Source organism: Cricetulus griseus, chromosome 6, assembly GCF_003668045.3.
Source record: "Cricetulus griseus strain 17A/GY chromosome 6, alternate assembly CriGri-PICRH-1.0, whole genome shotgun sequence".
Classification (NCBI taxonomy): domain Eukaryota; kingdom Metazoa; phylum Chordata; class Mammalia; order Rodentia; family Cricetidae; genus Cricetulus; species Cricetulus griseus.
This window is the reverse complement of record NC_048599.1, coordinates 47,616,874-47,643,832: the sequence shown is the minus strand read 5'-3', so window position 1 is coordinate 47,643,832 and position 26,959 is coordinate 47,616,874. Positions and strand designations below refer to the sequence as shown.

General features: G+C 39.9%; 1 protein-coding gene across 1 annotated transcript in view; it reads left to right on the top strand.

Moving 5' to 3' along the window:
* The window catches only part of Atrn (attractin), a gene marked incomplete at its 5' end in the record, with an annotated part of 127,140 nt that overhangs the window by 28,657 nt on the left and 71,524 nt on the right, over positions 1 to 26,959 (top strand). The window contains 7 exon segments of the mRNA XM_027420879.2: positions 1,140 to 1,268; positions 2,429 to 2,634; positions 3,533 to 3,701; positions 21,343 to 21,433; positions 22,246 to 22,489; positions 25,445 to 25,628; positions 26,640 to 26,794. Coding sequence (XP_027276680.1) covers positions 1,140 to 1,268; positions 2,429 to 2,634; positions 3,533 to 3,701; positions 21,343 to 21,433; positions 22,246 to 22,489; positions 25,445 to 25,628; positions 26,640 to 26,794 — 1,178 coding nt within the window.

The window sequence follows — 26,959 nt, the reverse complement described above, 5'->3', positions numbered from 1 at the left end:
GCATATGATTGGTGGCAGTGGTTATAGGGAATTGATACTAGGATAAAAAAGGTAGGAGCAGGTAAATATGAAAAATGATTTACCTTGGGAGTACATCATTTATTAAAGTAGCAAGATCAATATCTTCTTAGCTGTTGGTAATGTGAGGTAGGGGTGGACCCTTTCATTCTGTACTAAGATTTCAAGTTATCATACACATATACATATTTACATGGAACTCACTATGTAGACCATGCTTGTCTCAAACTTACAGAGATCTCTGTGTCTGCCTCCTGAGTATTGGGTTTAAAGGCATGTGCCACCATCCCCAGCTTTCAAGTTAGCATATATCTTTTAGAGAACAAGTTGGTATGGAATTATGGACCAAATGTCTTAAAAATGGTAGTCACCTTTTTCATGTGCAGTCTTCTTTACTGCACATGAATTTACTGGCACTCAATCCTTTGAATATTATTTACTGGGCTTTTATTGATATCCTAGGAAGAACTTTTGGAGCCTTCAGAGACAGAAATTCTTGTGTATTATTTATAAAGTGGAACATAAAATGTGTGTTACTAATTGAGCAAAGAAAATGCATCTGAAAGCTAATAGTATGAGGATTGTAGATTCAGTTTACTTTTCAATTTATATTTTATATAAAACATTTATTTATAAAATGTACTTATTAAGATATATAATACATATTGCTAAGTAAATATAAAATATATAAAATATTTCTCTTTCAACAATATATATTGGCGATTCTAATTACCAATTCCTAATTTGTTATTTATGTGATATTGTAGAGACTTGGGAGTATCATAAAGTTTTATAACAGCAACAACAAAAAAATCCCCCAAAGTCATTGGTTTCAAATTGTTTTGAAGCTTGGCATGGTAGTGCATGCCTGTATCCCAGCACTAAGGTAGAATGAGATGGATGTGTCAGTTTGAGGCCAGCTAGAGGTACATTCAGACTGTGTCGGAACAACAGGAACAGCAAGATTAAACAAACAGAAACAGCAACAACAACAGAATAAAGAAAACATAGCGGACTCAGGGCTGTTGCTTAGCAGATCTACAACTCACTAGACTCAGATTGAAAACTGTAGAGATGAATTCTGTTGGAATTGCTGTGATTGGTCTGTGTTTACATTTCAGTGGCCTCATTGTTCCTGAAAGAGATGGCAATGAGTCGGCCCCGGAGGTCACTGTCACTTCAGGTTATGCACTGCTGCACTTTTTCAGTGATGCTGCTTACAATCTGACTGGATTTAATATCACTTACAAGTAAGATCTTAGATTTAACATTTATGATGTTATCCAAAAGACTTAATAATGCTAGTATATTGGGGGGCTTGCAGCAAGTCAGACACCTTGCTAAATGTTAATATGGACTTTCTTAATTTCAACTCCTTTTTAGTTTTCAGTGAGAGGTAGACACTGCTTTTCTTCTCATTTTATAATTGAGGAAACAGGAGCTAAAAGGTTAAACAAATGTCAGCCCCAGTGTTGGGATCTAGATCTTGTCTCTGAGCAGCTCCTGGAAGAGAGGGACATTTTTCCTGTTTCTAGAAGGAAATGTCAGGGGTTTTGTTATGTTAATTTAACAAAGACTAGTAATAATTAGTAGTAGAAGTAATCTATAAACTATTATGATAGACCATTAATGCATTCCTTTAAAAAGTCTGAATTATGTCATTTCAAAGTGTATCAATACTGTTATCTTAAGTCATGTTATGAGACACAGTTCAACTCATCATGAAGTTAACTGCTCTTCTCCATCTGAAACAGTTGATAAAAGTTACTAAAGATCTTTAACTACATCACTGGGCGGTAATCTTAAATTCTATTAATTCTCAGAGACTTTATAGAGAACTGTGTACCATGAACATACTGGTACATGTTCATTGGATCCCTTTCCTTCCACCATTTCCCAGCTCAAACTTGGCGCTTTTGTAGAACTCATTACTAATGAGCTACCAGGAAGAGTAGGATCCTGGTTCCCAGCCTAGAGCCAAGTCTAAATGATTTTGCACAAATCCCTTTTGTTGTATAACGTCTCTAACTTTCTGAGTTATTTATTCTTACCGTCTTCATACGAGAATCCAGCAGGGTTGATTGATTTTTTTTACTTGAACATGGGCTCTAGCTGCACAGAGCTTAGTGAGCACAAAATTGTAAATTGTAAATCCTATAATTATATTTTTTTTGGTTTTTCGAGACAGGGTTTCTCTGTGTAGCTTTGGAGCCTATCCTGGCACTCGCTCTGGAGACCAGGCTGGCCTCGAACTCACAGACATCTGCCTGCCTCTGCCTCCCGAGTGCTGGGATTAAAGGCATGTGCCACCAACGCCCGGCAACGGTCAGACTCTTAAACTGTGTAGGAAGAGGATCTGATTACAATTGAAGTATTGCTTTCATTGACTTGTTTTTTCCTATCTTTGTAGTTTTGACATGTGTCCGAATAATTGCTCAGGCCGAGGAGAATGTAAGAGCAGTAACAGCAGCAATACTGTTGAGTGCGAATGTTCTGAAAACTGGAAAGGGGAATCGTGTGACATTCCTCACTGTACAGACAACTGTGGCTTTCCTCACCGAGGCATCTGTAATGCAAGTGACGCCAGAGGGTGTTCCTGCTCCCCACACTGGCAGGGTAGGAGCTGCCTTTTCAATGTCCTTCCAGTCACAGAAAGTTCTAGTTTAGTGAAATGTAAGCGAGGTCATTTGATCAGCTGTGTATTTTATGTTAATCAGATGGCATTTAAGCATTCACCTCCCTTTATCCAGATTCTTTAATTTTTACACCTACATGGTTATTATTGCTATCCTTAGAATTGTGGAAAGGTTTAACGTGTTCTTTGTAACTCACTCATGAAAATAGGGAACATGGTCTCATGTTAGAGGGGCAGAGAACCAAGCTGAGAGATAGGCAAAAAAGCTAGTCTCTTTCATCTAGTTAGCTCCTGAATTTACCAGAAGATAAATTTGGGTCTGTCATATTTTAACCATAAGGTCTTTCCCACTTGAATTGATAACCCCTTGGTCTGCCTTTCCCCCTAAGAGCTGCTTTAGCAAGATTTTTTACTAAAAGTTTAACCTGAATATTGCCAAGTCATCAGAAAGTATGATACTAAATTTTATTAGGGAGTGATTGTTTTGATCAGTATTTTGAGTAAATTAAAAACATCAGTTAGGTGCTAAAGAGATGGTTTATTGGTTAAGAGCGCTGGCTGTTCTAGAGGACCGGGGTTTGATTCCCAGCACCCACATAGTAGCTCACAACTTCTGTAACTCCAGTTCCTGGAGATCCAATGCCATTTTCTTGCCTCAGTGTGCACCAGTCAAGCAAGTGGTAGGTACATAGGCATACATATAAGCAAAACACCCATACATGTAAAAAAATTTAAAGCCCCACAAGTTAAAGATACTTGATATTTAAATGCTAGAGGAAACACTATTCTTTTACATTTTCTGCATTTAGATTAGAATTTGGGATTAAATACTTTCAGGACACATTTTTGAAGCTATTTGTTTTGTTTGTTTTCAATTAGGTCCTGGATGTTCAGTTCCTGTGCCAGCTAACCAGTCTTTCTGGATTCGAGAGGAATATTCTGATATAAAGCTCCCCAGAGCCTCTCATAAAGCTGTGGTCAGTGGGAATATAATGTGGGTTGTTGGCGGATATATGTTCAACCACTCAGATTACAGCATGGTTTTAGCGTAAGTGGTTTTATAATTTAAATTTTTCATTTTTATTACTATGTGTATACGTGATGGGGATGGTGGTGAAAGTGTGTGTGCCGTGGTGTGCAAGTGGAGGTCAGAAGACAGCTTTGTAAAGCTGGTTTCTCCTTTCATCTCTGTATGAGTTTGGGGTATTTAGTGCAGGTTGCCAGACTTGAAATGCTTTACCCCCTGAGCCATCTCACCAGCTCTGTAAATGGTTTTGCAAGAAGCTTATGTTTCAAACACTCTGAAAAACTATGGTGTAAAAATAACAAGAAATCATAAGTAATTAAGGAAACTCTATTTAAAATTCTTATAATAGTCTTCTAAACTTTATTTTATGTATGTTGATGTCTTAGTTAGGGTTCTGTTGCCCATGTATCTTAAACTTACTATTGAGGATATTGGCAATTTGGAAATACTGATAGATACAAGGGGGAAAAAAAGCCCTAAGGAAATTACTTTGGTTGCAGCCCAGTGATAGGGCTCTTACCTTGCACATACAAGACCTGGGGTTATATATCTAGCACCTCAAAAAGAATTAAAAAAAATTTTTTTTTGAAGCAAGGTCTTCCAGAAAAATGCTTTAGTCCAAGGATTTAGTCCAAGGATTTAGGAAGACAGATACCACAAAAATCTAGCCCTGGCCTCATCTGTGCCAGTGAAGTGTAAGTGGAGAGCCAGGATGTAGTGAGTTACCCCAGCTATTACGTCATGGCAGTCATAAGTTGATGTTCCCCATCCCACTGGAGTGGTGTTAGATAAGGCCTGCCATGACAAAAGATTAGAGTCTCACAGCATACTATACAAAATTTGCTTAGCCAAGAGCCAATACAATCTCAATTTGAATGAGAAAAAAAGTAGTTAAAGAGTCAATGACTTTGGGGTACACACATTAGAATTATCTGACAAGGAATTTAAAAGCAGCAATTTTAAAAATACTGCAACAAACAGCTGCACATATATAAAACAAATAAAAGAATAGAAACCCCCCCCCCCAAAAAAAAAAAGAATATGAGAGGCCAGGTTAAGGCACTTGACCCACAGGCCTGATGACCCAGTAGATCCCCAGGACCCACCGATAGAAAAAAGAATAGACTCCTCAAAGTTGCCTTCTGACTGTCATCTTTGTGCCTCGGCAAATGTATGCCCTTGTCCCAAATAAATGAATGTAATAATCATAGAAAAGACTATGAAGTGGAGGGGCTAGAAAGATGGTGGAGCTGTTAAGAGCACTTAATCCTTCTGACAGGACTTCAGTTCTAGAGTATTGTACTCCCTCTTGTGGCCCCTCTGGGAACTGCATGGATATGGTAAACAGACACATATGCAGCAAAATACGTAACATAAAAATAAAGGTTAAAGAAAAACAATTACATCTTGAAGACAGTTCATTTTGCCAGCATCAAATCTACCTCTTTGGAATCCTTCCATTTCATGGGAATCACAAATTCTCCATTGCTGTCTGTGGATCAAGATCTGGAGCAAAGAAAGCATTTATCAAGAGCATCTCCTTTTCCCTTTGGTTTGCTATTATCAGGGTCACTGTCACATAAAGATTTCCCTTTGTGCCATCCTTTCCATTGCCATCCTTTGCAGTTAAGAAAAGCTTCAGTGAACTCTGACTCTCACTTTTCTTCAAGTTCTCAAGTATGATTGACATCTATAAATCCCTTTGCTTTGGGGGAGGGAACCCTGCATTCCCATCATTACATATAATACAGGCCCTGCTTCTTCAACTTTTGAACCCTTTCTATTCTGTTTCTTTCCCATGTTTTGCACCGTACTTTTATTTGGGCGCATTTTTTTAAAACAGAATTTGAGGTGTTCATGGCTCCAGACACAAGGCCTGCATCTCTAGACTATGTACCTCAGCTCAGTCACGTCCCTTCTTGCGTCTTGTTCTTGCTGCTGTAAAGATTTGTTTTTATTTTTATGTGCATGGGTGTTTGTCTGCATATGTGTCTGTGAACCAGGTCTTCTTGTTTTAATTAGAGTTTTTCTCTACTTGGGCAAGTCTTTGAGATTGTTTCTTATCTATAATATAAAGAACAGGAAGATGAGGACTAGGCTACTTAATATATAGACTTCCTTTTCTCACTTGATCTTATCAGCCTTATACCCCAAATATGAAAAAACCCCACCCTCCAAAAGTGTGAAGATTAGAAAAAACTTATACTATTTTTATTTTATATTCTCCACATAAAAGAATTTGCAAACCTATTTCCTGTTTCCTGTGTATACTCTCCTTGGTAAGTCCATACATGTATTTTAGAATAAAACAAGCTTTCCTAAATGACTATCACTTTGAATAATACTACTAAATGTTCCTGCAAGATATTTCTCTAGTAAGATTTATTTTAATTTTTGTGTATGTGTCTCTGTAAGAGAATGCCCTGTACATGCAGGTGCCTTTAGAGGCCAGGAGAGGGTGTTGGATCCATTTGAGGTTGAGTTACCAGCAATTGCAACATAGGTGCTGAGAACTGAACTTGGTCCTGTAGAAAAGCAGCAAGCACTCTTAACCCTCAAGACATCTCTCCAGTCCATGCTGGATGTTGCCTTCAGTTCACAGAGGTTGCCTTTAGCTCCTCAGGTCTATCTATATCTAGTTGTCACTGGTTCTCACCCATGTATATGTTTATGTCATGAGGCCACAAGAAGAGGCTTGACAGAGTCTTGCTAACAGTATGAATCACAGAAATGGCATCCTGTTGTATTTGTTTTACAGTGGTTTGAAGCAAGTCATTCATTCTGCTCATACTCAAGGGAGGGTATTATATATGGGTGTGAGCACCAGGAAGCGGAGAGATGGGGATGTCATGGGTACTACTCAAGTATCTGGCTGTTGTGGTATATTATTAGGTCTTATTGGCACTGTCTTTAACATCTGCCCTAAGTCTAGAGCTGAATGTGATGGCATGTGCTTGTCATCAGTCCCAGAACTCAGGTTGCAGAGGAAGGAAGGTTGTGATTTTGAGGCCAGGATAAGTACATACAGAGATTCTGTCTCAAAAATAAACAAATGTTCAAATAAAAAACCTGACTACCCTGACCACTAGTGTTGCTTCCATGAACAGAAAAGGTAAAATTAAACTTGTGAAAATGATTTTTATTAGCACCAGATATTTCTCTTTTTTTTTGACTTTTTTAAAATTTGAATTACAAACAAGATTGAATTACATGACAATCCCAGTTCCCTTCTCCCTCCCTTCCTCCCCTACCACCCCCCCCAACTATAACCCTACCTATCACATATCCTTTCTTCTAATCTACATCTGACTCAACCTTTCTGAACCCTCATGACCTCTGCATTCTTCCTTTTATATTCTTATATTTCAAAATTGCAAATCCTATCATTTACTAGATTCTTAAAAGCCATTGTTAGATGATCTTGATTGTGTGTTACAACTCTGAGAGGGAAGGTTTCCCCAATACAAGTGTTACAGCTCTGCTGTGGGAGAGGGGAGATTTTTCCAATGCAAGGGTTACAGCTCTGAAGGGAAAGATATCCTGGCAGTTGGGAGCCAAGGAATACCTCAAAGTCACACTGCACAATAAACCTTACACGAGATTTATTGGGAGAGAAAAACCAAGGAGGGTGGTCACCTCTACTTGGGAGAGAAGTTACAGAGAACTGAGCAGAAGACAGGGTTTAAATGGAGTTTCTTGGGGGACGGAGCTTTCCAGTGTGGGGATTGGTCTGATTTCAAGTCCTGAGATGGGGGCAAGCCCAGGGATTATTACGATTTCAAACTCAGGGATTGGTGGGTCTTCAAGTCTCAGCTTGGACTTTTTACTCTGTAGGGTGGAGCTTGACCACCTGTGTCTAGCCATTACTGCTAGGGTGCAGCCTGGCTGTTGGAGGTCCTCAGGGGCAGGGCCTGGCCACTCAGAAACCTCGAGGAGCTTACTGGTTGTGCATGCCTATACGACCAAGATTCTGGAAGCTCAGTTAGGAGGATGGTGAATTAGGAGCCAGCCTGAGCTAAAACCAAATACAAAAACCTCACACACATAGAAAAAGCCCCTCATTAATACTGTCCTATTAAATATAAAGGCTCTGTATCACCATTTAACCACTGTTTACCTTCCCATGTTCTATTTGTTTCTCTCTTGCCGTTGTCCTCTGTGCTGCTGAAACAGTCTCCTTTCTTTGCTCATGAAGCACCATGTGCATCCTGACTCCCAAGGGCTTTTGCACCAATGTTCCTTCTGTCTAGATGTCCTGATACTGTGCCTGAGGACTGGTTTCTTCTCACTCTTTACAGCTCAATCTAATTGTCTCACCAAGAGAACTTACCTGACCATCTGGTTCAGACAGGTTCTCCCTGTTGTTGTTTTTCATAGATCTAAATTCCTTTCAAGCACTGCTGCTTATATTAAATTATGTGTGCCCATTATTGCACATGCTCATTGTTTGGACTTGATTTACTCTGTCAGCTCAGGACGTAGTTCACAGAATGTGCTCAGGTAAATACTTAGAGGCACTAGGGGAGCAAGTGAATTCTTCATTTACTTCACACAAAGATGTATAGATTAAGGGAATGTTTTGTCTATAAGCCATTTTTAAAAAAGATTAGAACATCTTTTCTGTACTCAATCAAACCATGAGTTTTAGGGCTTTATATGTTTCATACAGATATTGGTATAGTCATAATTCTTGCTTTACTAATTTTTGTGGAATTTCAGTGAATATAGAGGTTCTTTTCGAAAGTAGTATTTTGGATAGGAAAACAGTGACTCAAAATGTAGCTCAGCTGGTAGAGTGCCTGTCTAGCATGCAGCAAGCCCTGGGTTCAATCTCCAGCACCTCATAAATGGTACATGGTGGCATATGCTGTTATTTCAGCACTCGAGAGGTGGAGGAAAGAGGATCAGGAATTCAAGGTCATCCTTGGCAATATAACAAGTTCGAGGCCAACCTCGAAAATCAAAAAGCAGAGTCATTTTGGAATTTCAGTTACAAATTTTATAGTCATTTGTATTCATTCTCAAAAAAGTATTTTTCAGGAATTACGTTTTTATTTTTTTCCACAACTCTATTAATCTACAATTTCAAGTTGTATTAAAATGCAGTTCCTAAACTGCGAGTGGTAACTCATATATTCTAGAAACTGAGAGGTTAATGCAGGGAGGATTGTCACACGTTTTTGAAACTAGATGAGTTCCAGAGTGGCCTTACCACAGAGTAAGACCCTGTCTCAAACATATAAACATATAAACACAATATGTTTTATGTCACCTAGTTATCCTCTTATATAGTAAATGGTCTTGGCTTTATGCATTAAGATTTTAGTTGAACCAGGTGGTGGTAGTACCTTTAATCCCAGCACTCGGGAAGCAGAGGCAGGCAGATCGCTATGAGTTTGAGGCCAGCCTGGGCTACAGAGCTAGTTCCAGGACAGCCAGGGCTACACAAAGAAACTCTGTCTCACCCCCACCCCCCACACACAAAAAGAAAAGAAATATTGCAATTGAGCTGTACATGGTGATACACACCTTTAATCCCAGTATCTCAATACTCATGGGGCAGTGCCATCCTGGTCTACATGGTGAGACTGTCTGAAAACATGTTAATAAAAGAAAGATTACCACTTAAAACTTTATTACTGCATTTCCTTTCTCTTGTCAAGAAAAGAGGTAATTTTGTTTTTTGTTTCTTTTATTTTTATTCTATTTTGTTTTCTGTTGCTGTGATAAAACACTGATCAAAACCAGCCTGGGGAGGAAAAGGTTTATTTTATCTTACACTTCTAGGTAACTGTCTGTCATAGAGGGAAGTCAAGTCAGGAACTTAAGCAGGGACAGTCTGGATCCCCCCCCCCCAAACCCCCCCAAAAGACTGCACATCCTTCATCCAGGCCCCTGCATTTTATGTGACTTCAGAAAAGTGAGGAGGCCACAAGCCACCACTTAAAGCTTTGTGGAGACCTTTCCCACTGTTTCTTCTGTAGGTAACTTAGATTTAATTTCTGCATAAAGCTGAAAGACTTTGAGATGGAGTGGGAGGTTTATAGACCTAAAGAAATAGGAATAAATCAGATTGAGCAAAATATAAATATTGAATGATTGGTAGATTGAGATAATTCCAGTTAACTCAGAGAAAACGGTTGAGAAATTAGAGAAAAGCAAAAATATATGAAAGACAGGAAGTGTCACACACATAGAATTACTGTCCCTGAGGAAAAGAACCACAAGTAATAGGTGGGCTGAAATAGCATAAAGTGTTTCAGGAGAGTTTTATAGCATTTTCTCAGTGAGTAGACCTAATTTGATGAAGTTCTTGAACTTTTAGAATAAAGGACACATCATTGTGTGGGAAGCCTTGGGTGGTTTGGTAATTTCTGTTGGAGGTACATCCATCCTCTGAAGGACCTTTGCTTAGATTTGTTAGTGGTCAAATTCTGTTAGTGGGTTTCCTCGCCATTGGAGGAGGGTGGAGTATGTGCCCTGTAGTCTGATAGTGAAGGGAATGAAAGGACATTTAAGATGTAGACCACATGGTATCAATATGGATATCTGAAATAGGCCAGAGATGACAAATTCTGGACATCTGAGGAACCACGAGCCAGCTAAAGATCGCTTACACTGAATATTTGGGAATTCAGAATGAACAGTGATAAAAATCATATAACTGTTTCTGGACAAATGCTACTTTTATGTAAATTTAGTATAAATAATGTCTTTGAGATCAGAGGCAAATGACCCTTTTCCCAGAGTGAATAAAGTATGTCACATCTGTTTGTGGCTCCTCAAATTTTCTTTAGTCTTCTGGCTTCCTGAGACTGCTTCCCTAACTTCAGATATTGACCTCACAGATGGTCACTGGGCCAGCCATTGGGGGAAGCTTGTGAGGGAGATGGCTGAGTTATGAAAACATTCTGATTCCTGCATTCCTGTGCATATGTGTCTAGAAGGACACAGGTCTACGGGCTTACAGCTATCACTAGAGACACCAGAACTGTTAAACACATGGGCTTTTTTCTTCAGTGGAAGAAATTGACCCCTTATCACCCAGAAAGCTGGAGGAGATGCTGTTTAATAACTGGTGATCTTTTGCTATTTACAGAGCCAGCCCTCATTCCCCCAGACTCCTGAGCATTGTTTCTGTCAGCATAACCCATCCTCATGAAGGAAGTTCCATGTACTTTGTAAAAGAGTTTGCTATTAGACTTCCTACAAACCCTTGTTCCCTAGGTCCTTGCCCTGAGCATGGTTTCTCAGTCAGTAGAAGCCATTCTTGTGGAAGAGGTCATGGGTGCTTTGCAAAAGACATGCACCTTGTAAGAGAGTTTAGATGTAGTCATGCTATAAGCTGTTAGGATAATTGTCACCCACCCTGCTAAGTCATGCTGACTCTCAAGGTTCATTTCCCTGCCATCTGTGACACTTGAAGGGACCCCCATATAGGTACTTGTCCAGATCTAAGAGCTAATTGTTTAATTTTCCTAAGAACAATTTATTTGGTCCTTAGAATTTCTTATGCTGTGTTTTATTCACACTGTTCTTATATTTGCTTTGTTTCAGCTGTGAAGAAAAAGAAAGGTAGTCTATTTTCCAAGTATCTTTTGGGGGTTTGCCTTACCTAGATGCTGGGACATGCCAGCATTTAAGTGTCTGACAGGCTGTTAGCTGACATGCTGACAGAGTAGGAAAAAATACGTTAAGATATAGATTAAGAACCTCCATGCTGTGATGGGGCACATTTGGAAACTTCTGTATTTCCTCTATCTTTCTGGCCTCTCAAGGTTTCAAACATGTGGTTTCAAACCTAGAAAGTTCTCAAAAATACCATCCAGTAAGAATTGTACAAAAGTGTTACAGTGCTTTTCAATGTCCTTCTCATGGCCTTATTTATAAATATTTCTAGCATGCTACATGAGTTCAAGAATTTGATTCAGTATGCAAAGAGATTTCACATCTCTGTAGACTTTTTGTGCCTATTAAATTGATGGATTCAAACAATCTTAACTCCTCTCTCTTTTATTAATTTAATTTTTTTCATTTATTTTACATCTCAACTGCAATTTTCTCTCCCTTCTCTACTCCATTCCCTAACCCCTGCCTCCCCTCTGCTCTGCTGCCCCCTTCCCCACTGCCCAATCCATTCCTTTGTTTCTGTTCGCAAGGGACAGGCCTTCCATAGGTTTCAACAAAGCATGGCATATCAAGTTGAGGTAGGAGTAAGCTCCTCCCTTTGTATTAAGGCTGGGTAAGCAACCCAGTATGAGGAATAGGTTCCCAAAAGCATGCTCAAGCATTAGGGTCAGGCTCTGATCCCACCGCTAGGAGTCCCACAAACAGGTCAAGCTACATAATTGTCACACATATGTAGAGGTTCTAGGTCAGTCCTATGTAGGCTCCCTAGTTATCAGTCCAGAGTCTGTGAACTCCTATAAACCCAGGTTAGTTGTTTTTGTGGGTTCTCTTGACCTACCTGGCTTGTACAATTCTTTCTCCCTCTCTTCAACAGGATTCCCGGAGCTTGGCCCAGTGCTTGGCTTCGGATCTCTGCATTTGTTTCAGATACTGGATTAATGCTCTCTGATGACAATTAGAGTAGTCACCAATCTGATTATAGGAGATGCCAGTTTAGGCACCCTCCCCACTATTGCTGGGAGTCTTAGCTGGGGTCATCCTTGTGGATTCCTGGGAATTTCCTTGGCACCAGTTTTCTCCCTAATCCCAAAATACTCCCTCCCTTCAAGACATCTCTTTCATTACTCTCTCCTCCATCCTGCCCCAACCCAATACTTTATGTTTCCAACCCCTGCCCCCCACACCAGTTTACCTAGGAGATCTTTTCTATTTCCTCTTCTCAGGGAAACCCATGCATTTGGGCCCTCCTTGTTATTTAGCCTCTCTGGGGCTGTGGGTTGTATAGCCTGCTTATCCTTTACTTTACAGCTAATATCCACTTATGGTTGAGCATATACCATGTTTGTCTTTCTGGGTCTGGGTTACCTCACTCAGGCTGGTTTTTTTTTTGTGTAAATATACCGCATTTTCATTATCAGTTCTCCAGTTGAGGGCATCTAGGTTGTTTCCAGGTTCTGACTATTATGAATAATGTTGCTATGAACATAGTTGGGCAAGTATCCTTGTGGTATGATTGAGCATCCTTTGGATATATGCCCAAGAGTGGTATTGCTGGGTCTTAAGGTAGATTGATTCCCAATTTTCTGAGAAACCACCATATCGATTTCCAAAGTGGCCGTATAACTTACAGGTCCACCAGCAATGGAGAAGTGCTCCCTTACTCTATATCCTCTCCAACGTAAGTTGTCATTAGTGTTTTTCATCTTGGCCATCCTGACAGGTAAGATGCTCTCTCAGAGTCATTTTGATTTGCATTTTCCTGATGGCTAATATGTTGAACTATTCTTTAAGTGTATCTTGGCCATTTGAGATTCTTCTGTTGAGAATTCTCTGTTTAGATCAGTAATCCATGTTTTAATTGGATTATTTGGTATTTTGATGCTTAGTTTCTTGAGTTCTTTATATATTTTGGAGATCAGCCCTCTGTCAGATGTGGGGTTGCTGAAGATGTTTTCCCATTCTGCAGGCTGCTGTTTTGTCTTACTGACAGTGTCCTTTGCTTTACAAAAGCTTTTCAGTTTCATTAATTGTCTATCTCAGTGTCTGCTACTGGTATTATATTCAGGAAGTAGTTGTTAGTATTCAGGCATCTGTACAGGCCTGTCCTTGGGGTTTTGCCAGCGTATGCCCTCAGCTGCAGCTACTAAGAGCACCACCTGTGCACATTCACTATGTTCCCTTTTAAAAGGGCCCTGCCCACCTTCCACTCTTCTCTTTCTTTCCTTCTCTCTCTCTCCCTCCTCTTTGCTCCTTCCCTCTCTTTTCTCTCTCTCCCCCCCTTTCCTCTCTCCTGCTGCTCCTGTTCCTGGAGTCAGGTCTCCCCTCTCCCTTTCCCCTTTTTATGTTCCCTTTCCCTAATAAAAAACCTCTCTGCTTGAACCCTATCTCATGGTGTCTTTCTCACCCCACTTTTTAAAAATTACAACAGTAGTCCCCCCGTATCAGTGCAATCATGCCTACTTTCTACTTTCTCTTCTATCAGGTTCAGTGTAACTGGATTTATGTTTAAGTCTTTGATCCACTTTGGCTTGAGTTTTGTACAGGGTGATAGATGTGGATCAATTTACATTCTTCTACATGTTGACATCCTGTTAGGCCAGCACCATTGTTGAAGATGCTTTCTGTTTTCTGTTGTATAATTTTGGCTTCTTTGTTCAAAATCATGTGTTCATAAGTATGTGGATTTACATCAGAGTCTTAGATTCAATTCCATTGATCCACCTGTCTGTTTTTATGTCAGTACCATGCTGTTTTTATTATTAATGCTCTATAGTAGACCTTGAATTCAGGCATGGTGATACCTCTGGAAGTTCCTTTATTGTACAGGGTTGTTTCAGCTATTCTGAGTTTTTTGTTTTCTACATGAAGTTGAGTATTGTTCTTTCGAGGTCTGTGCAGAATTGTGTTGGAACTTTGATGGGGATTGCACTAAGTCTGTAGATTGCTTTTGATAAGATTACCATTTTTACTGTGTTAATCCTACTGATGCATGAAAATGGGAGATCTTTCCATCTTCTCATATTTTCTCCAATTTCTTTCTTCAAAGACTTAAAGTTCTTGTCATACAGGTCTCTCACTTTTTTTGTTGTTTTGTTTTGTTTTATTAGAATTACCCCAAGATACTTTATATTATTTGTGGCTATTGTAAAGGGTGTTATTTCCCTGATTACTTTCTCAGCCCATTTATCATTTGTAAATGGGAGGATTACTGACTTTTTTGAAGTAGAATTTTTGTGGTCACTTATATATTTTAATTAATAATAAATAAATGCAGGAAAATGGAATCTCAGGCACTAAAACATACAATTATTAAGCAAAATGTTTTTTTTTTAACAATATAGATGACAGGATGTTTATATTTTCTCCAGGTTTTTTTTTTTCCATTCAACAGGGTTTATTTCACATATATGCACCATAAAGGTATTTTTAAGGTCGTTTTCTTGTGCTTCAGCTGTGTTCCTGTGTTGCTGTCATAGGATCACTGGGTTTTGGTGGTCTACATTGCCCTTTCTGTTATTGAATGTATTCTTACACTGGCATATACTCATCTGGATTTGGGATGATTATAGGTCTGGGTGGTGATTCTTGTGTTTGTCTTTGTTGTATGGATGTTTTGTTACTTTATTATCTCTCCCACCCTCCTTCCCTCCTTCCCTCCCTCCCTCCCTCCCTCCCTCCCTCCCTCCCTCCCTCCCTCCTCCCTCCTCCCTCCCTCCCTCCCTCCTCCCTCTCTTTCTTTCTTTCTTTCTTTCTTTCTTTCTTTCTTTCTTTCTTTCTTTCTTTCTTTCTTTCTTTGTCTTCTGGCCTGAATGGCTAAGGGTTCTGGTGACTGGCAGCTCTTCAGGTCCAGTAGGGTGTCTGTCTCATTTGAGGTTTATTGGAGTTTGGGTGCCTAGATCCAGCATATCTTCTGACTGGTGTGGGCTGTATCTGTGCTTATTGAGTCTGCTAGAGTTTCAGGGAAAGGCTGGCTACAGAGAGGTTGATGAAGTGGGTGGGTTTGGGTGGCAGGATGGGTTTTGGGAGAAGAGAATCTAAAGGGTGGCAGCAGTGGTGGTCCAGCCTGCAGGCAGGTTTCTCATCTGCTGGCCAGATGGTAAGGACTGCACCAGAGCAGTAGCATTCACGCAGAGTTGGAGGCTGGGCCCAGCTTCCTTGCTGGTGTTGAGATGGGAGAGGGAGGGGGTCACAGGATGTGCCATGTGGGGCTTAAGGTCTGGTTACCTGTTTTCTCTTTCTTAGACAAGTTCTCATTATGTAGCCCTGGCTAACCTGGAAGTCCCTATGCAGAACAGGCAGGCCCAGAACTCACAGTATTTGTCTTAAAGAAAAGTGCAGCAAATCCAGATCAGTAGATCAGTCTCACTCTAACCAATCACCGACAGATTTCCCATTGAAAATGGCAAATTCTTCTTGGGGTCATCCTTGCAGTTGGCTCTAGCATACCACAAGGTATGAGTCTCCTGATGCTTGTTGGGAATGATGCAAAAGGTGCAAAGAAGCCATTCTGACAGGTGTAAGATGATCTCTCAGAGTTGTTTTGAGTTGCATTTCCCTGATGGCTAAGGATGTTGAGCACTTTCTTAAGTGTCTGTTAGCTATTTTAGATTCCTCTATTGAGAATACCCAGTTTAGTTCTGTACCCCACTTTTTAGTTGAATTATTTGGTGTTTTGGTGACTAGTTTCTTGAATTCTTTGCATATTTTGGGAGAGGATGTAGAGAAAGGGGAATGCTTCTCCATTGCTGGTGGGAGTACAAACTTGTACAGCCACTTTGGAAATCAGTATGGCAGTTTCTCCAGAAAATGGGAACCAGTCTACCACAAGATCCAGCAATTCCTCTCTTGGGCATGTACCCAAAGGATGCACATTCATACAACAAGGACATCTGGTCAACTATTTTCATAGCAGCATTATTTGTAATAGTCAGAACCTGGAAGCAACCTAGATGCCCCTCAACTGAAGAATGGATACAGAAAATGTACATTTTCACAATGGAGTACTACTCATTGGAAAAAAACAATGGAATCTTTAAATTTTCAGGCAAATGCATGGAACTAGAAGAAACCATCCTACGTGAGGTAACTTAGTCACAGAAAGACAAACATGGTATGTACTCACTCATATATGGATATTAGACATAGTGGAAAGGATTACCAGCCTACAGTCCACACCTCCAGAGAAGCTAGAAAACAAGGAGGACCCTAAGAGAGACATACACGGTCCCCCAGTAAAGCAGAAAGGGACAAGAGCCCCTGAACAAATGGGGTGTATGGGGGAGGGGGGATGCATGTAGGAGAAAGTGGAGGGAAGAAGAGGAGGGGGGAGGAGAACATGAGAGATCAGGAAGATTGAATGAGGAGAGGAATAGAGGAGAACAAGAAAAGGGACACATCAATAGAGGGAGCCACTATCGGTTTAAAGAGAAATCTGGCACTAGGGAATTATACAGAGATCTAAAAGGATGACCCCAACTAGGACCCTAAGCAATAGTGGAGAGGCTACCTTAAATGCCCATCTCCTATAATGAGATTGATGACTACCTTAAATGCCATCCTAGAGCCTTCATCTAGTAGCTGATGGAAGCAGAAGCAGAGATCCACAACCAAGCACTGAGCCAAATTTCTGCAATCTAGTTTCAGAGAGGGAGGAGTGACAAACAAAGGGGTTAAGACCACGCTGGGAAAACCCACAGAAACACCTGGCCTGAGCAAGTGGGACTCATGGACCCCAGTCTGACAGCTGGGTACCAACATAGGACCAAACCAGGGCCCCTGAACGTGGGTGTAAGCTAGGAGCACTGGGCAGTCTATGGGACCTTGGCAGAGGAATCAGGATGTATCCCTAGTACAGGGATGGACATTGGGAGCCCATTTCCCATGGAGGGATACTCTCTTAGCCTAGATGCACAGGAGAGGGCCTAGACCCTGCCCCAGGTTACTTGACAGATTTTAATGATCCCTTTTGGAAGGCCTCGCCCTCCCTGGGGAGTGGATGGGGGATGGGGATCGGGGGGGGGGGTTATGGCAGGATGGGAGGGAGAGGGAACTGGGGTTGATGTGTAAAATAAGATTGTTTCTAATTTAAATATATATGTAGATGTGCAAAGAAGGAAGGCTAAGGAAGGCACTTGGCAAGAGTAGGTTTTTTTTTTTTTTTTTTTTTTGCATAACTATGTTCTTCAATGCATTTTGTTAAAAAACCAAACCAAACAAAAATTGAATGGAGTGATGGTTCTGCTTTTATAAAATTTGTGTCTGAAAAAAATTAGTGAGAGAGACACAGGAAGGAGGAAGAGAGAGAATGAAAATGACTGATAATTCTTCAGAGTCTACACAGAAAAGCTAACTACTGAAAGAAGGGAAACCTTGTTAGCCTCAGATCTTTTCATAGCAACATTCAGTGCCAGCTGTAACTTTCAAGGCCGTAGCATATAAAAGGTCATGAGTATTTTACCCACCCCAGGCACCTTTCACCTGTAATGGTATCAAGCAAGTGCTCTTAATCATGAGAGATCACCAGGGAAGGAATGCATGAGAGCTCTGTGCTTAAGCGTCACTCAAGTGAGGCATGGTGTCATATACCTGTAATCTTGGCACTTAGAATGCTTGGGTAAGAGGACCACACGTTCAGGACCAGGGCGTAGGCTGTACATAGTGAGACTGTCTCAAAACCAAAACACCACTTGACATTGAAACACAACCAGTAAAGAATTGAAGAGCTGAAGAAGTCAAAGTGGAGGGCTGGGATGGGGCTGCTGCAGCTTAACACATAAATCACTGTGGGACTAAAGTTACACAATGGAATGTGAATGTTATGAGCATGGACACTGTAAGCTGTGGAGCAAAACTAGGAGAAGAAATGGGATTGGAAACGTGAATACTAAGGTATTGAACTTCAAAGCAGAGAGCTAATAGATTCTAAAATTAAATAGTATTTACCTTTGAAACGTCAGTTTAGTAAAAGCAGTAAAATAGTAATTATCAATAGATAATTATTAAAGCAAACTGAAATAATTTTCATCTATGTTTAAAATAAATATCCTAAAATATGCAAGTTAAATACCAATTTATGTGTTAGTCACACTTAATAGATATCTTTATTTTGCTATATTTCCTTCATATGGTATATACTAAGACTGTAAGAAAAGCTCAGAAAAAAGGCTAACAAATGCCAGTGTATTCTCCTCTGCCCAGATAAGGAAATAAAATTTCCCTTGTGCAGAGGGAGGCCCTTCTGCACTGCTGAAGAGTCACAGAGACAATCAGTCTTATTGTTAGTGTTACTTGCTCTAAATAGATGTAAAAGTGTGGTAGAGCTAGTAATTTATAGTTTTATGTATCTATTTGCCTATCTTGTGATGTTCTCTATCACCAAGCTTCATCAGCAGACATTATCTTTAGTGCATCACTCCCTTTCTGTTTCCTGAGTACTGATATTAATGATGTTTTGCAGATTGCTTCTTTAGCTTAACATTGTTTTAGAGATTTATTTTGAGATGTTTCTTGCATGTTTTTTGGTGTTACTGTTATTTATACAACTACGACTCGTTGATCAATTTCAATAGACATTTGTTTCCTTTTTACTAGCATGTTTTGATAAACCTCTTACCTATTTTTGTTGCTTCTGTGTGCTGGCAGGCAGAGGACAGCTTTTGGGAGTTGGGTTTCTCTTTCTACTATTGTGTTTTAAGGATTGAGCTCAGGTTTTCATGTTTGGAAGCAAGTGCCTTTATACAACGGAGCCATTGGGTTTTATTGTTGTTGTTGGTTGGTCCTCCCTCCTCTCCACAGAGACAGAATCTCAGTGTAGCCCTGACTAGCCTGGAATTATGTAGATTCATAGACATCTATCTGCTTCTGCTTTCTGAATGTTAGTATTAAAGGCATCCACCACCATGCCATTCCTTGCTCTCCCCCCCCCCCATTTTGGTGGTGGTGCTAGTGTTTGAACCCAGGACCTTATAGGTGCCAGGCAACTAACACTCTGCCACTGTACTACCTCCTAGACCTGTTTAGTTTTTGAAGCAGGGTCTCACACTGTTGTTCAAGCTGGCTTGGGATTCACTATGAAGTCTATATTGGCCCAGAATTCACTGCAGGTCTTCTGCTTCAGCCTTCTGGCACTGGAATTACAACCATTGCCACAGTGCCCAATAGTAAATCTAGTCTTACATTCTCTTATTTTTATGTATGTATATGGTCTCTGTGTGCATGAAACCTGAAGGCAGTTACTGTTGGAGCCAGAAGAAGGCATCGGACTTTTAGAGCTGTTGTTATAGGCGGTTATGAGCTGCCCAGTGTGGTTGCTGAGAACTGAACCTCGCTTCTCTGGAGCAAGTGCTCTTAGCCCCCAGCCATCTCTCCAGGTTCCCCCCCCCTTTAAATAAACTTAGATTATTTGGGTAAACTTAAACAATCTTCTGCCCCTTTGTATAGCTGTATTTTGTCAGTCTTCTGTCTATAAATATATAGAAAGATGTTTGTAATAATGTTTCCTTACTGTTAGTATTTATTTCTGGGTAATGGAGTGTCAAATCATCCTTGAAACTTTTAGTTTATTTTATTGTATTGGTTGTATTTTTCATGAGCATTTATGCATTTTATAATAGAAATAGGGTGATTGTCTTAGTTACTATTCTATTGCTATGGTTAAACACTATAACCAAGGTTATGGTTATGGTTAAAGAAAGCATTTAATTGAGCTTTTACAGGATTAAAGTCTGTGGTGCAGAATAAAGGCATGGTGGCAACAAAAACTGAGAGCTCACATCTTGATCCAAAAGAAGGCATTAGAGAGAGCACACTGGGAAAGTCTTGAAACCTCAGAGTCTACTCCCAGCGACACTTCCTCCAACAAGGCTACACCTCTTAATCCTTCCCACTCAGTTCCATGCAAATGTGTGAACCTATGGGATTTTCAAACTACCACAGTGGATTTTTTTATGACTATTTTAATTGATTTACACGAATAAGCATAAGCTTCATGGCAGGACTATAACTCATTGTCTGGGGGCGGGGTGCACCCAAGTATATTGAGTCTGTCAACTAGAGCTTGTGCATATGGATGGAGGCCGGAGGCCAACATCAGGTGCCCCCTCTCTATTGTTCGGCACTTTTCTGGTTTGAAACAGGGTCTGTCATTTAACTTGGAACTTAATCATTTTGGATAGACTGGCTGGCCAGCCTCATGGGACCTGTACCCTTCTACCTTTGTGATTGGAGTTGCATAGAGGTGACTCCATGCCCCCCTTTTACATGGGTACTAAGGAAGTGAAGTTAGATTCTCATGCTTGCTCAGCAGGCACTTTATCCATTGAGCCATCACTCCAGCCCTAAAAGGACTTTTATTTTGCTGATTTTGTATTTTAGAATTCTTTATTGTATGATTAAAATGTTATAATTGTATTTTGGCTTTCTTGAATAAATGGTTAAATTAAAAGGAATACTGATAATTTTCTTTTAAAATATTTATTCTTTGAAACACACACACATATATAATTTCGATAATATCTACCCCAAATTCTCCCTTCCACTCACTGCAAATGTCCCCTATGTGTGTACATGCTTATGCACACACATGTTGGTTTTCTTCTTCCACCATGTGGGTCCAGGGATAGAATTCAGGTGGTCAGGCTTGTGCAGCAAACACTTTTACTCACTGAAGCCATCTTACCTGCTTAGTTATTATTTATTTATTTAATTGCTTAATTATTATCCCCCTTTCAGTACTTTCCCTCAGTTTGTCATTATTAAATGAGTAAAAGTTACTGTGAATTATTAAGTGTAAGTCCCTTTATAACAAACTTCAGATGGCTTGGATTATTATGTAGAAGGGTTTTCAGGAAGCTATAGAAATGCCCAGTGGTTAAATATATCCCAGGGTTGTGTAGTCTGTCTCCCCAGAATAGCGTGTGCTTCCCTGTATTCCTGATTTATTGAAAAATCTCTGAACTGTATTATATCACAAATAGAAGAATACAAGATATTCTCTTTGTCATTTGTGTGAAAATGTGGTCTGTTTGTTTTGTAGGTATGACCTGGCTTCAAGGGAATGGCTTCCACTCAACCATTCTGTGAACAGTGTGGTTGTAAGATATGGTCATTCTTTGGCATTACATAAGGTAAATTATCTCAACTTTACCAAGCAAGAAGTTCAACTCTTCCTGTTAGTTTGTGTCATTAAGTAGCTCTTCAGCTTTGTTTTAATTGCTATAAACTTTGTTTGGTGTGATGGGAGTATATAATTGGCCAAGTTGTGATTGGAAATTGAAGTTGGAACTATTTTAATCCATGGTATTGTACTGGGATACTATGATTACAGTGCCAAGTGGTTAAGAATGAAGATTTAAAAAGTGTCAATGAGTCCCATGCCTATTAGCAAGTTTAGCCACATTGCAGTGTGACTGAGTAAGCATTTTTACTTTCCTTGTTTTTGTGCATATGTTATAAGATGAAGCAACTTTATTTTCCAAGCCATTTTATTCTTATTTCATGTAAGAAGGTGTTATAGAGAGAAAAGAATATGATTTATTTTATCTTGTTCTTTCTCTATCTTATTCCTAGTAATTCACTGAAAAGTATATTTTACTCATACTTCTTAAGCTAAGAATAAGTCTGATATTATAAACCAGTCCTTTTCTGTTCTTAGATAGTAATTTTTAAAAGATGCATTTATTTTTATTTGATGTGTATGGGTGTTTTGCCTGCTTGTGTGTCTGTGCATGCTGTTCTACCAGAGGCCAGAGAGTTTGGCATAAAAACCCCAGGAACTGGAGTTACATACAGGTGGTTGTCAGCTGCCATGTGGGTTCTAGGAACTGAACCCTGGTCCTCTCCAAGAGCAGCAACTGCTCTTAGCTACTATGCCATCTCTCCAGCCTTAGAGTTTATTTTTTAATGGTTTAAAAAAATCCTGTTTACATCTTTCTTGTAGGATAAAATCTACATGTATGGTGGAAAAATTGATTCAACAGGGAATGTGACCAATGAGTTGAGAGTATTTCATATTCATAATGAATCATGGGTATTGTTAACACCCAAAGCAAAGGAGCAGTATGCAGTAGTTGGACACTCAGCACACATTGTTACACTGGCAACCGGCCGTGTGGTCATGTTGGTCATCTTTGGTCATTGCCCACTCTATGGATATATAAGCGTTGTGCAGGAGTATGACTTAGGTATGTATATTTTTTTCAGTGGATGGTTCTTGAATATCAGATTGAAAACCCCTTCTCTTATTATTTGGACAGTTTAACAAATTCAACCTAACCTTGACCCAGTACTTTGTCTTGAAGTAGTTAATATCAGTATATAACTGGTAAGATTCAGGATGTTGATGTCCCTTTGCAACAAATATTTGTTACTGTCAGTTTGCAAGGAGCCAAAGATAGCACTAAATGCTTTGGGTATCAAAATAAACATAATGCAAAACAATAAAGACTCTAAAGCAGCTCTGTATAGTCCTTTAGAGGTTAATTCAATGCAGTGTTATTTTACCTTAGGGTATAATCTTTCCTTGTGTTAAATTTTACTGTTTTTTCAAAGTTGTATAAAAGGAGTGTCAGAATTGAAATCTTGATAAAGTAGTCCTAAAAAGTACATCTGAAAATCAGAAGGAATCACTGAAGATCATAGGGAATGAAATGTCTGTTTGAGAGAAACCTGAATCTTTAATCTTTAAAAATGTTTTAAAAATCTGAGTCTTTAAAAATCTGTTCTTTGAAAGTTTCATACATGTATACAATATATCTTGATCATATTCACCACCCACTTTCTCCATCCATCTCTGCATAGGCTCCTCCCAAACAGACCTCTTTCCAGACTTATATCCTCCTTTTGAGGGCTAGCATACTGAGTCCATTTAATGCAGCCCATATGTGTAGTTGTGGGGTCATCCACTGGCACATGAATAATATACTAGTACCCCTAAAGAAAAAGGGCAGCCTTCTAGCTTCTCAGCTGTGAGAGGGGCCCTGCAGCTCCTCGCTGCAATATGCTGGGATTTTTGCTTTTTGTTTTGTTTTTTTTTTTGTTTTGTTTTTCGAGACAGGGTTTCTCTATGTAGCTTTGGAGCCTATCCTGGCACTCACTCTGGAGACCAGGCTGGCCTCGAACTCACAGACATCTGCCTGCCTCTGCCTCCCGAGTGCTGGGATTAAAGGCATGCCCCCCAACGCCTGGCTGGGATTTTTAACTTGTTTGATTTTGTGTAGTTCCTCTGCAGGTAACCACAGCTGCTGTGAGTTCTGTGTGCAACAGCAATGCCATGTTGAGAGGACGGCATTTCACAGAAGTTTTTCTCATCCTCAGGCTCTTGTATTCTTCCTTCCTTCCTCCCTGCCTGCCTCCCTGCCTGCCTCCCTGCCTGCCTCCCTCCCTGCCTCCCTCCCTCTCTCCCTCCCTCCCTCTCTCTTCCTTTCTTTTGTTTTTCGAGACAGGATTTTTCTGTGTAGCTTTGGAGGCTGTCCTGGAACTAGCTCTTGTAGACCACCCGCCTCTGCTTCTTGAGTACTAGGATTAAAGGCGTGCACACCAATGCCCAGCCTCTTACCTTCTTTCTACGGCATTCCCCGAATCTCGGGGCAGAGCTTGATATACACTCTCCTGTACAGGGTTGAGCTCTCCATCACTTAGTCTCAGCACTCTGAACCTGGAATTAAGCACTACCCAGTGCAACAAGAAGCTTCTTTGACCACAGCCAAAGTGGCAACATGACTTTAGAAAGACATCAGCAGGTTCTTCTTGAGTCTATGACTTCCTGAGCCATGAGTTTTGACTGTGTTTACTGTACCAGGCATGAATTCCCTCCTGGGGAGTAGCCTTCAAATCTAACTTGAGAGACTGGTGATTCCCTCCTGTTGATAGTCTTGTTAGTATTGTACCAGGGTTACATATTTGCTTTTCAAGTTAGTGTTGTAGAATTCAGGGTCCAGCATTGGGTAAGACCATTGATGACTTCTTTCCCTCAGCAGCCTGCATAATAGCTTTCAGTGCTATGACAGCTAGCCAGCAGGGATGGCGTTTCTTGGTCTGTTCAAGACTGATTTCTCCATATCCTGCAAACAAATATTCAGTGTCGTGTCGTCAGCAATAAGATTCTACCATCTAGTTATAATGGGCAACCAAGAGCATGACAATAGTCTATATTGTTGTAGATACCTCCCAGACTAGTGACCTGTGACTGGCAAATTTGCAGGCTTCCATTAGGTTTCGCCATGTATCCTTAGTTTTCATTAACCCCGCTCTTGTTCCTTTCTCCCATACCCCTTTTCCCTACTAAAACATTAGGTTCTCAATACCCACACCCCTACAACACCACTTCTTTCTTACTAGTTGTGCTTTACTATGCCCTGTAATTATATTTTTCACTTGGGTTGCAAGATCATAGGTTCCATGTTTCTTCCAGCACATTTCATTTTGGTTACCCTCTTCCTTCTCCCATATTTCCCCATCCCTAGAATCCGAGTCTTTTTATTTTTTATATTTATTTATTTATTTATTTATTTATTTATTTATTTTGTTTTTTGAGACAGGGTTTCTCTGTGTAGCTTTGGAGCCTATCCTGGCACTCGCTCTGGAGACCAGGCTGGCCTCGAACTTACAGAGATCTGCCTGTGTCTGCCTCCCGAGTGCTGGGATTAAAGGAGTGCACCACCAACGCCCGGCTTTTTAAGTGTCATGAAATTCCTTTCCTATATAGTTGTTAGAACATCACACTATTTAGCAGCTTGGTTTTGGCCACATGGCTTTGCTGTAAGTTTTGTCTTTTTTTTTTTTTTTTTTTTTTTTTTTTTTTAAATTGTCCTCGGGAGTGAACCCAAGGTGTTTGTGGATGCTAGACCAACACTACCATTAAGGTATGTCTCCAGAACTTTTTCTTTTGAGATGTGGTCTCACTAAGTTATCCAGGTAGGCCTTGAACTTGTCGTCCACCTACCTCATTTACCTAGTACCTGGGACTATAGGCCTGCACCGCCCAGACCTCTCTAAATGGCTTTCTTTATAAATAAGATGAAAGTATATCCTGAACTTTCTTCTTCTGTTATAAGTTGTGTAGATTTTAATGTTTAAATAGTTTAAATAATTTAATGTTTAATAATAAGAGGATCCTTGACTTTAACTGTCTTTTTCAGAAAAGAACACATGGAGTATACTACACACTCAGGGTGCTCTTGTGCAAGGTGGCTATGGCCACAGCAGTGTTTATGATCACAGGACCAAGGCCCTATATGTTCATGGTGGCTACAAGGCTTTCAGCGCCAATAAATACCGGCTTGCAGATGACCTCTACAGATATGATGTGGATACCCAGATGTGGTGGGTGCTTTTCCTGGAGCTTTTCCTTGATGGTGTAGATTCTGTACAGACAGTTTGTTGAAAAGTACTGTGCTGAGGTTTGTTTTCTGTTTAGCATTGTATGTAACAAAGTTAGGAAATAAATATGGTAAAAAGTTAAGATAGTATTTGTTTTGTTCCTTTTTGTTAGATTTTCTGTTGTTTTAGGATAGTTAGAAAGTGCTTAGTGTTGTGGACCAATTTCAGTTCTCATTCACTGAAATCTACCATAGATTCCATATCTTCAGAATTCTCAGGAATAACATTGGCTGATTTTGTACATACTTGAAAAAAATCCTTTCTGTTTCCCTTTTTGATGTTGGGGAGCAAACCTAGGATTTTGCATATGAATAGGCTGCACCATCAGTTTAATGTCTTGATGAGCAAACTATCATTGTTGGGGTCATTTGCTGTTTTTATCCTTTAAATCATCAAACAGGATGCTCTCATACGTAGTTGATCGTTTTCCTCACTCTGAACTGTAGCTCAGCCTGTACTTTTAGCAAATGTAAATAAATTTGAGCTATGAAATAATTATAAAGCACTGGTCTCCATCTCTGTCTCTCCCTCTCTCCCTTCCTGTTTCTCTCTCAATATGCATCAGAGACATGCTGTGGTTATAATTTTTCATTGTCATGGGGATCACTGTCCTCAGTGGCTCTGCACCACTGAGCCTATACAGTTGGAAATTCTGTCTCTAGCTTTGGCTTTACTAATAAAACATTGAGCATAAATTTTGATCTGTATTTTCACATAATTCGTACCCAGTAACTGGAATTATAGAGCCATAGGGTATGAACATTTTAGGGCTCTTATTATAGTTTCCCCAAATTCTTAACAGATTTTTAGGAACTTTTTTAAGAAAGTGACTTATATAGGGGAAAATGCACATTTGATGCTGAAGTTATAAAGTAATTACATGTAAATTGGCAGATAGATAAGCATTCTTCTAAAACTAACCTTGTATTTATTATTTTTAAATAAACTCAAAAGGACCATTCTTAAGGACAGCCGATTTTTCCGTTACTTGCATACAGCTGTGATAGTGAGTGGAACCATGCTGGTGTTTGGAGGGAACACACACAATGACACATCCATGAGCCATGGTGCCAAATGCTTCTCCTCGGACTTCATGGCTTATGACATTGGTAAGTTTTCAAAGTTGTTTAACTTCACAAGTATTTTCTATGCCTATGAGCAACATTGAGGATTGATGTTAAAATAATTGTACCATTTGAAAGAAGCCCAGTCAGGTGATGGTGGTGGCTCACATCTTTAATCCCAGCACTTGGCAGTTGGATCTCTAAGTTGGA